Genomic DNA, 13,339 nt, shown 5'->3' with positions numbered 1-13,339 from the left:
TTGCAGAAAGAAGGAAAGAGGAGAGCTTTCTATCACAAAATCTGCCTTTGTTTTGAAGAAAGTACCAGCTTTACTCCTCTAACAGCGGACAAGAGAGGTGATTAAGTGCCCCTGAGCAAAGCACTAAGCTTATGGTCATCCACAGATCTCAAGAGCAGTGGAGGCCAACACGAACAGGCATCTTTCAGGAAAGATGTCGTCCACGTACTCGTAAACAGTAAATACGCAAATAAAAGGGTGTGTTCAATTAAGAGTCTCTACTTACACCAAAGTGCCAAACATTCATGTTTACCGGTTTGTCAGTGAGCTTCCAGTGTTATATGATTACACACCAACAAGCCACCAGATTAACCAAATGCGATTCGCTCGCATCAGAATTGTAAATATCCACATTATCTTTCTTTTGTGCTACAAGTAGGCATAGATATAATATTGTTTGTTGATTCTGGGCTGTGTGCTCACGTAATGAGAAGCTGCTGTTGTGAAGAATAATCAGAAACTGATTTTAAGATGCTTAAGGTAAACTTCATTATTCATTTTTACAATACCATTTAAGACTCCAGCAGTCTGATAACCCAGTATTCGGCTTTTGAACTCATGGTGGAAAAGCAGGCTCACTCTCAGTTCTGGCTCAGTTTCTGGCCTCTCCAGATGGATCGGAGGCCTGGTGGAGCTCCAGAGATTCAGCTCACCCTCTGAATCCTGTATGTGAGAGAGACGACAATCAAGAAAGCGGAAAGAGAGGGAGGCCGTGGGTCTCCGAGACAGAGCGAGACACAAGGACAGCATATGTGTGTGAGTGTGTGTGGGCGGTCGTGTGTTACACACCCAGCCTGACTGGTACCATCTGCCTTGTATGAACGGTCTGTCTGGGACAGCCCTCTCCTCTCCACTCCCTTTAATTCCTCCTTCTCACCTTCTCTCCATTGTCTTTTTTTTGGCTCCTGTTCACCTGTTTCTTCTTCTTCTGTTGTGCTTCCCTTAAAATGTTACTGTAGCCCAAACCCTTTTTCATTAGTGAAAGCATCAAAAGACATGAACAGTTATGTCTAACTTAATATTTGTTTGTGCCAATGCAACGTCATGCCATGTGGAGCTGTGAGCTCAACCCAGAATGAAAGCAGCCAAAAAGGCGGTGACTCAGAGATGTGGCGAGAGACGCCGGTGTAGCCAGGAGAGGGAAGACGTAAAGAAATGAAAGGTGTGTCAAAGGCAATCAGAGTCTGACAGAGAAGAGAGGCTGTGCAGGAGGAAAGATTGGGAAGGGACTAAGACTGAAGAGAGGAAGAAGATGAAAGCTCCGTGGTTCAAACCGACTCCCGGCTTGGCCTCAAATCTCCTGTTGCCATGGTGATTTAACCGCCGATACGCCGTCCCCTGAGAGTCTGTCCTGAAAACACAGGGGGAGGGAGAGACAGAGAGCAAGTAATGCAAGGACAGGCAGAAGGGCAGAATAGCACAGGTGCGCTATACAAGGACTGCACAGCAGTGAATGTACAATAGCTTCCGTCCCATTCAGAAAACCTTCGTGCATCTCGAGGCTGCAGAAGGTTGTTCGTGAATGTTTTTGTCGCAGAACAACATTTAATTGTGTCGAACTTTCAGAATTTCCAGGTGACTCCCCTGTTAACAAATGCTGCGGGTTTAGGTGAGATACTCTGTCTGGACCCTAACATTAACCCGAACTGCAGACATACAGGATCAGCGACTGAGACTGAGAACAGCTGAGCATTTTTTTATTCTCTCAGGAGTTACCCCTGATTTCCACCAGGTGTGTAACGTCCCTGTTCCATCCGCGATGTGCATGACAGAGCTGATCGCAGCCATTCCAGCCAGTGAGAGTATATCCACCAGGCACGTCGCGTCTCCGTTTCAGTATCTACGCTCTTCTCCTTGGAGAATTCACTATTTTTTTCTATTTTAGACGAATGACGCATCAGTCTGCAGACGGCAGACACTGGAATGGTGTACAGAATCCAGTAAATTTTCAAAATAAAAGACCCAGTGCAAACTCCCGATCGTACATCAACAATAAATGCAAGTAAAACAGACAAAAAGAGAAAACATTTCACTACAAAGCCTACTTACTTACCTACTTACTTACTACACGCCCGGTGGGAATCCCGGATCTGTGTAGGCCAAACTAGAGCTACACAGAGAATGAACTTGTGTATTAACACATACACTTACATGACTATAGACTTTATTTATACAGTATTCTTTGTGGTGAGCCGTTGAATTACCCACCAACAGACACACAGCTTTTGGTATTTTCACCAGTTTAACAGCTGTGCACCTTAAAATCTATCTACACCTTGTTTTGTGTACTCACTGGTGCTGATGCTTTTTTCTCTCATGCATGTTCTACATTGTCATTCTATCGATCAAAGCGGAACTTGCTGTATTCATTCGGTAACAATAGCGGAACTGAAAATGAAGCTGAAACACTTTATGATCTTGTAATGCTTCATTTTGCATTATTAACTTTCTGCACACCGGATCAATCATCCTAATTACACCTCATGCATTATGTGTGCAGATAAACACATGAACGCATCATTAATGGATTTATTGATATAATGTCTTGTATTGTAGAAATCACTGGTGCCACATAACTGTGGCGTAAAACTGACAGCTGCTCTCTCTCTCTCTCCACAGCTGTATCATTTATGAGACACAGCGCATCAGCCTTCGGATTTGCCGTGAGTTCCACCTTTTTTTCCTCCATTTGAATTGATCAATTAGTCATAAGTTTGGTAACTGTGATTTATTAATGACTCCTGGTACCAGCGTGTTATTGGTCGCTTTGTCTCCAAGGTAACAGGGCAGAGAGGAGGGACCGGGCACGGAGCTCAGATTGAATGTCAAAATGCTTTTTTCGTGTTGGGTAAACACATTTGCTGCCTTTCACCAAAATAAAGCTCCTTATTTATTATTTAGAGGAAGTGATTGAGAGTGTAAAGACTTAATGAGACTGAAGTGAAAATTAAATCATCCATACTCCAGGCCAATGAAGGGAAATGCGATTAGCATAATGTGATTAAAATATTATAAACCATAATCTGCAGTGCTAGCTATCTCTTTATTAAAGATTGGGTTTTAATTAGCAAGTGCAAGGCTGCCTGCGACGTTTTTAATAAAGCAGGAAGAAGACAATAAGCTGATAGAACTCAGAGGGGTTAGATCACAGCAGCTGATCATCAGTAGCTTTAGCTGCTATCTATTTAGCTTCTACAGGTACATTATGTAACTTGAAAATGAAATTATAATGATCACAGCATATTTTATGTTACGGCCTCAGAGGAGATAAGACTTTCTTTAGCCTTCATGACCTTGAGTCCCCTGTGGCAATAAAACATCAACAGTCTGGAGGTCATGAGATGCATTTTCAAGCAGCTCCTGGTATGTTTCGCTCCACAGAAAACCACGGAGACGTCTTAAGGGCTAGATAACTGAATAAGTACCCATAAGATGAAGTGTCTCTTTATTCTGTTTTATTCAAGCAAATATATCAAGTGCGCTCTTTATTTTCCTTTTGCTTGTTTTCAGTGATACTTTCAGCAGGTTTGAGTGTGGTTTGTAAGATGTTGACAACTTATCAAGCTGCTGCATGAAAGACGCTCTTTCTCTTCTTTGTTGTTAGACTGTTGCAGCCATTTTAATACAACGAGCTGTAATAACTTGTAACTTAAGGCCCTCTCCTCTCCTCTTCTGTTGCTCGGTGTCTGTTTCTGCGGCAGTTTGATGCCACGCTGGACGTCCTGTCATCAGTCATTGTCCTCTGGCGCTACAGCAATGCAGCAGCGGTGCACTCTGCACACAGAGAGTATATGTGAGTACAAAACAATGTGCTGAGTGTTTATGTGGCGTGATGCAATTTGGGTTACTTTTTTCCACCTGCATCAAAGCCAGAGAGCTTCTGAATTCCTCATATATATTAATCTGCAGTAGTCATCCTCTTGTTTCTGTTGTCCCCTCATCTTAATTTGTGTTTCCAAAGATGCAAATTCAACAACTAGATCTGGTTTTGCAATGTTTTCTGATGCTGTTTAGTGTTAACACATCTTTTTTACAGTGTTATCGGTGTTTCAGTGGTTGGCTTCACTGATAAATACCCTCCCACAACAACCTTTTACTGATTTGAAGGTAGCATTTAGTTGTTGAAGCAAGGTCATTTGGCTGGACTGGTCTATTTAGATTATATTGAGCGTGAGAAAAAGGCAATTCTCAGCCTACCTGAAGCCCCAAATGACCTGAAGAAAGGAGGAGAAAAAATAAATGAAATGTCTTAGTAAGGTGTTGGCCCACCAGGAGCCTCCACAGCAGCTTCAGTGCTCCTGGACGTAGGTTATCCAAGTCTCTGAACTCCACTGGACAAACATATTCACTCATTTGGTGTTTTGATGATAGTGGACAGTTCTGTCCAACAAATTGGTCCAAAATCTCCCAAGAGCGTTCAGTTAGGTGGAGATCTGGTGGCTGTGACGTCCACATTATCACGGGATTTATGGTACCGTCCACTGCCCCTGGGCTTCATTACTCTGCTTTATAATACAGACATTTCATGCATGTGTGTGTGTGTGTAAAGTCTCGACATTCATTTGAGAAACAAACTACTTAGCTTCATTCTGAGAGCTGAGAAACAGAAAAGGTGGAAAAAGCACAATGCATTGTGTTTTTGCGAGGTCGGAACATTTCGTCGCTGTATCTGCTCGCCCACGCTCCAGCTCCATTGTGTTTCCATATTTTTCAAGGCAGGTTTTAATAGTTCGGTCATGCCGTGCATACTCAGCTGGACAGACAATCTGAGATCATTTGAGAGCCTGTTTCTTCATTTGCGAGGGAGTGGAACAACATGTTCCTAATCGAACACGGTCTCTTACTGTATGTCACCGTACATCACCGCTAAACTCGAGCCTGTTAATCCATCAGATCTCAGCCTGCTGCAGCACAGCTGAGTTCATCAAGCGGCTGTCAGGTTGCACAAAGCCTTGTTCATCGTACAGAGCACTTCTGCTTCGCTCTGAGGTGTCGCAGATGATGAAAGGCCGAGCTGCCACTCTGCTGTCCAATAATACGTTCATGTGCGCACACACACACAGACACACACCTCAATCTACGACATCGTACGTACGCACACAAAACAGATTTTTCTACACTTTTTAAGACATTCTTAGCATGCAGTCAAACACATACACACAGTAACCACACACACAGAGAAGTGGAAGAAGCACACACATCCTTTACTTAAATAAAAGTACCAAGACAACAACTAATCTAGTAATTTAGTAATCATATGTTTTCATGTAATATCTTCATCTGTATAGTAACGAGTAACTGTATCTGTCAAATAAATGTAGTGAGACAGAAGTTTAAAGTGGCATAAAATACAAACACTCAAGTAAAGTACTTGAAAACTGGTTTAAAGGGCAGTACTTGATGACAAAACTCCAGTGTAATACTGCCACTATAATATATGTATAAAAACATAATAAAACTAGAAATGAGCCACAGTGGGACATTCAGGTTCCACTACATGTGACGGAAAGAACAGATACAGAAGAAAAAAAGACAGAAATATTAACACCCATTTTGTATTAGGGTGGTGAAAGTGTATAAAGACTGTCTTAAGGACCCTTATATATGTATTTAGGCTGCATTTTTATTTACTAGCTATTCGAGCTAGCCATCCATTACACTTATTAATGCATGCATGTTTTAGCACTTCCAAGTGCAGTGAGTAATATTTTTTTTGGAAAGCAGCATTTCTCCAAAAATATGCAGACTTTGTTGCCTCTTCTCAGTAAATTGTGGCAGTTTTTACTGCGAGCAGCCACCATCCATATCAGTAAAGGATAAACACCACTTCACTGCACCTGTCAGATACTGTGTCTTCGCTCTGTATCGAGATAGATGGGACACAGATATTGTAATTCAGGCCCAGCAGATGTGTCAGAGGAAGTGAGACTGTAAATCAAGCCATGGAGAGGTATTAAATAATCTTGTTCCATTGCTGCTAGAGCAAGGGAGTTTTAATATGCGGCAAAAAAAACCCTTCACCTCATTAGGCCTGATATTTCTTTAATAAACTAACATCACAAAGTGCCACCCTCGAGCTCTCTGACGGAAGTCTGGAAATCGTTCATTCCTGCAGCACACAGTGCCGCAAATAGACTGCAAACAGTCTTCTGACAGCAGCCGAACACTGCGACTGTGCCATTTGAGAAATTTGGTTTTGAGATTATTTGTGTGTACAGTATCAGTGAAGTCAGGCTGCTGCTGCTGCTTTTGCTGTATACATCATGCACTGTGCCATGTGGCTAATTTTATCATTAGCCTCTAAAGATAACTTCAATACTAGCTGAAAGGAACTGATGAATCACTGCCATATCACTGACAACATTGTTACTGACATGTATTTTCAAAGGTCTGTGGATGCACTGGCTGTATTTCAAGCCAGTGGGTAAGAGCTGTTAATGGCTGATTTTTTTTTTTTCTTTAATATTTCAGAGAGGTTGATTAAAACCTTTCAGAGTTTGCCAGACAGTCAAAGGCCAGTGCCCGTATCATTTATTCTGTTTATGTGAGGATACTTTGAACATTTGATGAGTCCTCGCTGCTGTAGGAAAATGATAAACTATCCTGATTCAAATGCAAGAGAGAGAAACAAAGGCTGGGATAAAGTGTCAGCTTCTGTGGTTTATTGCTTTGGCTCCACTGTACGTGTGGCAGGTTTATCAAAGAGATCACAGTCGATGAAGCTAAGTCCTAACTCTCTGCTGTCTGTCTGTCTGTCTGTCTGACTGTCTGTCTGTCTGACTGTCTGTCTGTCTGCAGAGCATGTGTAGTCCTCGGGATTGTGTTCGTTCTCTCCTCCTTGTGCATCCTTGGAAAAGCCATCCATGATCTGGCTACCAGGGTGCCCCCAGAAGTGGTAAGACCACACACACGCACACGGACACACACAGGCGCACACGCACACACACACACACAAACACACACACACACACACACACAACCAGCCCACTCTGACATACGCAGACATACAGTGCCAACATGAGTTTTTTTTTATTGCTGAACCCTAACCACGCTATTTGTGCACTGAAATTATAGCAATGAATTATCATCCATGTCTGAAATCACTCATTCACTATTATAACAAAAACTCAATTGTTTTCTCAACAGTTAGCACTAAATTGAAATCAAACACAATTATTAATCAGCTTGCGTCATCACTGACAGCTGTAGTGTCAATGATCACAGCTTTAAAATGAGGTCCATTGCAGTGTGACATTGTCAGCAGAGAGTTGTGTCCATGCTGTAGATGCTGGTCCTTTTCAAGGTAAACTATGCAGAAGTTTATTAAAAAAATGGTGCATACATATGTGGTGAATTAATGTCAGAAACAGCCCCCAAGACTTTGCAAAACTGTCCTATATTAGCATTCTGTTTAGTGAGTGGATTTGTGGGTGATTCTTGGCATTGGTGTGCAGTGGGAGGACTGCTGTCTGACAGTTAGGATTCACATTTTGCATAGAAAGACTCTCAAATTCTGTCTGTCAGGTGTTGTTTGAAGCTTGACCCCTGGTGTGGGTCAAGCTTCAAACAACCAGGACTACACTTCCCATAATACAATAGTGCCTTTCATTATACCCACTTCTTCCTCCTAAATGCCAACTTCCTTCAAACTCCACACCTGGAGGTTGTAACACAGGATTTTTGTTGTAATTTCTAAGTGTCAAGCCCCAGCCAAGACAACTCCGATTACATTATGGGGATTATTTTCCAGACTTAGTGTAGACCTCACGACTGTGTGGTCCTCCTCTTGACAAACAAACTGCATGTCATGTGCAAAACTGGTCGTGTGCCCCTTTAAAGTGGTACATTAAAGTGCTTAAACTGATATCAGACTGTAACTGTGTAACTGTGTGCTGGTTATAATGATTTTCATGCTTTATGGCATTGCATTGCAGGGGTAACATTTGCATTTGGCCTGCAGTGCTTGTATATTTCTTTAAGTGCGGTTTAACTCAAGGTTGAGACCTGGTTGCCGATGCCACGACAGTGCAGCTGCTTGAACCTCTGTGATTTTCTGCAGTATTCCATGAAAAGAAAAGAAAAGTGGCAAACACAGATGCATGTGTGTGAGCGGCCACATACAAGCTGGCTCAATGAATGAAAATGTACAAGAGCCCAGAGTCCGCACACACATAGAGTACAGCTACACAGAGAGCAATGCACACGCACGCACGCACACCATTCATCGTTGCGAGCAAGGTGTCTTTTTATAGCCCTCTGCTGTGGCTCTTCTGACGTCAGAGGTTTTGTCTCCCTCCACCTGACTTTTGTTCCTTTCTTTCTCTTCGAAACAGACATGCACACACACACACAAACACACACTTTCTTTTTAATGTCAACATCACTCCCCACCCCCTCCTACCTCTCTCTGGAGGTGTAAAGACTATGAATAAGGTCCCAGAATAGTCTCATCTTTCTGTTGCTGGGGCACGGCCCAACTCTTCCATCATCACACTGTTTGGGGAGCGCCCATCGCATCCTTTCCAGCTCTGAAACCTCTTATTTGGTTTGTAAATGATTTAACCCTCGCCATCTGTCCATTTCATTATCCAGTCAAACCAGGACAGAGAGGTAAGCCAGATTGATAGCCTCCAAAAGCACATACTTCCTCTTTAAGCCTCCTATTATGTACTTTCAAAGGTTTAAGGTGCACAGCAACGCTCCCAAATCCCAAAATATCTTGATATCTGATATTTTTAAACTCAACACAGCTCGATGCTGTTTTAAAATTCAAGCGTGAGCTGAGAGGAAATGTGAGACTCAGAGGTCCTATTGGGCCCTCTAACAAAACCAGGAGGTGTATCGTAAAGGTGCCCTGTGGATTTTTCTTGTAAACAAACAAAAGTGCATTGTCTATATATTCTTGAGACCTAACAGATGTGTTGAATGCATTTCTTCCCCAAATGTTCCCAAAGAGTCTTAACAGTAAATTAAACAAAGTGGGAAACAGAAGATTAAGCGCAGATATAAGTAAAGTGAGGAGAAGGCAGGAAAAAGGAGAGCGGTGACGTGCATGTGGATATAAGGAGATTGAAGGAATTCTGATGTGAGAATGGATATTAAGTATCTGCACTTGTCGGGTGTCTTCCTGATTATTTTAAGTGCATGTTTGATGGTGTGAAAATTGAGCGACTGAAGCCCCTTTGACCACAAATCAAAACGAGACCGAGGCCAGTGGAGAAGCAGGTTGAGGGCAGCAGCTCGTCTGCAGACTCTGTTTGATGCTCCAGTGCCATTATGTTAATAGAAACTGTGGGTGTTAGGTCTCAGAGGAGCATCCTGACACCAGTGAGAGCCTATTACCACCGTCTTCCTCTTTGACATTCTCCCTCTTTTCTTCACCATCTCGCTCCCTTTGTACCTTCAGTCTGGGCTCAGGCGCTCTCTGTCTTACCAAGCTTTAGTTCTTTATTTTTGAATAAAATGGATGTTTTGGGTATAGAAACATAACACATACCTATATACATACATGTTATAGATATGTCTCATTTTTCCAGCCTCTCTCTACTTTCTTCCTTCAATACCTCATTCATTATCTTTTGCCTCTTTCTCTCTCTGTACCCTCCACATCCCATCACTTTCATTGCCCCTCTTTCATCATTACACCCAGTCTCTCTCTCTCTCGCTAACGTCTCCTTACCAGCTCACCCAGTCTGCCTCCCTTCATTACCACGTCTGTCTTCGCTGCTTTTGTTGTTCTTGCTCGTGTTTTTGTCCATTCATTGCCTCTCTATCTCCGTATCCACCTTTTGGCTTTTCTTCTTGGCAGAAACAGGCCCGTTCACTGAATTTTTTCATCAAAGAGCAGTCAGGGGTGATTCAGCATAGCGGCAGTGATCTGTTTATGTGCTCGGCTTGTATGTGTCTGCAGGACAGCGTGTGTGACTGAAAGAGCCAGAGAGAAATTATGAAAAAAAGGAAGAACATTGAAAGTTTTAGAGGGAAGGCAGACTCTGCAGTCTGGGTGTGATGTCTCACGAGTTGATGGTGTCATCAGCTCAACTTTGGTTCCCGCTTTCCTGTACATGAGAAGATAAACAGCAAGAACACTGTAAAATGTTGCTGCCGTGAAGTATGGGGCTATAAAATCACACGGAGTGGACAAAGGCTGAAGGAAATCAGGAATCCTGATTCGCATCACGTCCCGGGTTGCTGGTCTCATGGCAGGCTGTCTGTGTCTAGTGCCTGATTAAACACAGAGAGCTGAGATTGGCTCTCCCTGCCTCTGCGCTGGATGGAGAGACGGCAACACACACTGATGCAACAAATACATAAATAAAACACATGCATGTGGTGATCTCGGTGAGTCTTCCTCAATGAATAACGTCTAATTGTTTAAATGAGGAACCGACTGTACAGAACTGACCTTTCCTGCCTCTTTCAGCTCATTGAAAACATACAGTACACAGCAACACAGAGGCAACAGGGTGTTACATAATAGTATAGTAACACTGTAAAGTAGAGAGAATACTGTTGACAACTGAGAGATAACCTTCTGAACGCAAACAGCAGGCAGCCAATACAGGATGTGTGTGCATGTGAAATTAAATGCAAAATGATGCACTACAGCTTTCTGAAATAGATCTCAGCAGGCCACTAATCCAGCACAAACTCCTCCGTCTAATTCAAGTAAATGCGAGTAAAACAAGGGATTAATGAGCTATTAGCTGACCAGCAACCAAGAGCTCAAACTTGAAAGGTTTAGCAGCATGTGTGATGTGTGTGTGCGTGTGTGTGCCACAGACAGAGAAATGCAGTCAGGCTGTGTCTGAAATCACTTCTATTTCTTATATGGTGTCCATAATGTGTTATTTCTTACATGAAATGACATGAAGTGACATCATAGTACAACAGTGAGCCAGCTTGCAGAACACCCAGACCCTGAACCTGAAGCAGCCAAATGGAAATCAGCCATCTTTAATTTAATTATGCCCACCTGTGACTTTCCTGCCCTGTCCTGTCAAAATGCCTCCGTGTGCCGACTCTGTCCCGCTTTCTCCGGTTTAACTTGGCTGGATTTACACGAAGTCACCGAAGCTTCACAAACCAATGAGAATGACGAGGTGTAACTTCGCCAAGCCCGACAGCTGCAGCAAAATTAGATGTCAGGCAGTGTTTATACACCCTAATCAGGCAAATTCAGTGAAAACACCTGTGTTGCAAGACCATGAGTTTGTAGCATCTTTAATAAATACACACTGTTATTAGGTCTGATGTTGGTGATTCACGTCTACAGCTTCACTATTGGCAGCAATGTGACAGGATACTGGCAGGTTAGGCTAAAATTACAACTTTTCGCAACGGGGATACTGAAAGAGAAGAAGAATTTTTTTTTATGCCACCGACGTGACAAAACTCCAGGATGTAAACTGTTATTGCTTTAATTGATTTAATCAAAAAAAAAGTCCAAATTCATGACAGTGTGAGCGTTTTGACAACAACACTTCAATACTTATGCTTGTATTTATTTATTTGCATGTTTTTTTTTCTGAAGTTGCAGGGCATTGAGCTCTCAGGGCCACCATACTTTTTTTATGGAAGACGTTTTGACGTGTCTCAGGAGGAAAGGAAGAGGGCTGGTGTACAAATTAAGATTAATGATGGCTGAATTCCATTCAGCTGCATTGGATTTCAGGTCCTAGTATTGCACATGCTTCACCACCACTGCTCCGTATGCTGGTTTATGTTATAAACAACCCCCTCCCTGTTGAAGAAAGGGGTATGAGAAGAACAGTGGGGTCGGCTTTCTCTCTCTCTCCTCCTTGTCTCTGACTCTCTCCCCTGTTGGGCCAATTAAATCTGGTAGAGAGACACTCTGAGGTCAGGCGCTGGTTTTAGCTGAGTCTGTTTGAGACTTAAGTTGAAAACACCAAACCCTCACATCACTTAGCGGCGTCATCTGTACGACCTTGGGTTGACGCACCGAGTCAAGCGCGCGCATGTTTTATTAATGCTCGAGCCGACAAAAGCTTTGTGGGTCACTCTGTCTGACGGATGATGTTGGTGCTTTTAGAGAGTCTGGGTGTAGCTTTCCCCTCTGCTTTCCTCCTCTTTTCCTCTTCTTATGCCATCCAACACACACGGTTTCAAAGAAAGCTCTCCTCTTTCCTGTCTTTGTTTAGGACGACTTCCTCTTCAGTGTGTCCATAGTGAGCGGGCTCACATGTGCTCTGCTGGCTGTGGCCAAGTTCATGCTGGGAAGAGTGCTGACTAGCCGGGCACTTATCACTGACGGTAGGGCAAACACACACACACACACACACACACACACACACACACTGTCCTGTTTTCCATCACTTTTGGGGATGTTACAAGGCTCACATTCATTAAGCTTTACAAAGCCTACAAATGGCTGCAGAATGGCAACAGGAAACAGCATCTGACTCTCAAATGACAAGTAGTTCAACCAGAACCGTTCCAGAGCTGACTGACTTACAGTAGCTGTGCTCGTTTTTAGGGATTTGGCCTTTATTTATTTTTTATTTTTGCACCAACTGAAGAGAGGTATTGTTGAATGATACTGAATGTAAAAATACACAACTAGATGGTGCTCAACAGGGAAAAAAAAGAAAGAAAATACACTAAAATGTAATTGAAATCATGTGCATTTAATTTCATACAAGAGTATAATGACATAAATTATTAAATGTTAAAAACAACTAACGTCTGATTTATTTATTTATTTATTTATTTAAAGAGGTGGAATAATACTTGTAAGCAATGGTGGGAGATATATTTGTTTCCTTTGTGTGACGTAAAACTAACACACTAACTAGTGTAAAAGTACATAAGCATCATCAGCAAGTACAATTTAATTAAAGTTTTATGAGTATATGTTTTTACTGGGTTTTTGCATGTAGTTGTATGAGGCTTTGAGTGTTTCAGCCAGTCCAGAGTGAGCTAACTGTATTATTTCCTATGCTGGTGGGTAGTTTAATTTACTCTTTAACAATAAATCCTATTTTATATGCTTATTTTAGGTTTTAGAAGTCTAACTCAAATACATGTGGCAGAGTTAACAATATTTCCCTCTGAAATGCAGTGAAGTAAAAGTCTACAGTAGCAGAAAACTGAATTACTGAAATACCTTTCTAAAGTCTGAACCAAGTGTGAAAGGTCATGGTTCAGGTCAGGTCAGGGCACAGTAACCCCCCAAACACATAACAAGAGTGACGACGATAAAGAAACAGAAACCAAAGCATTAAAACCAAAAACCGCAGTCCAGTGCATGTGTGTGTGTGTATATATATATGTGTGTGTG

General features: G+C 42.3%; 1 protein-coding gene across 1 annotated transcript in view; it reads left to right on the top strand.

The window, feature by feature from the left end:
- Positions 1 to 13,339, top strand: part of LOC121615876 (transmembrane protein 163-like) — a 54,744-nt gene that overhangs the window by 38,214 nt on the left and 3,191 nt on the right. The window contains exons 3-6 of the mRNA XM_041950362.1: positions 2,659 to 2,702; positions 3,741 to 3,832; positions 6,838 to 6,934; positions 12,201 to 12,312. Coding sequence (XP_041806296.1) covers positions 2,659 to 2,702; positions 3,741 to 3,832; positions 6,838 to 6,934; positions 12,201 to 12,312 — 345 coding nt within the window. The remainder of the gene's footprint in view (positions 1 to 2,658; positions 2,703 to 3,740; positions 3,833 to 6,837; positions 6,935 to 12,200; positions 12,313 to 13,339) is intronic.

The sequence above is a fragment of the Chelmon rostratus genome, chromosome 13 (genome assembly GCF_017976325.1).
Source record: "Chelmon rostratus isolate fCheRos1 chromosome 13, fCheRos1.pri, whole genome shotgun sequence".
Lineage (NCBI taxonomy): Eukaryota > Metazoa > Chordata > Actinopteri > Chaetodontiformes > Chaetodontidae > Chelmon > Chelmon rostratus.
The sequence above is the reverse complement of the archived record's forward strand: the minus strand, read 5'-3'. Positions and strand labels throughout refer to the sequence as shown.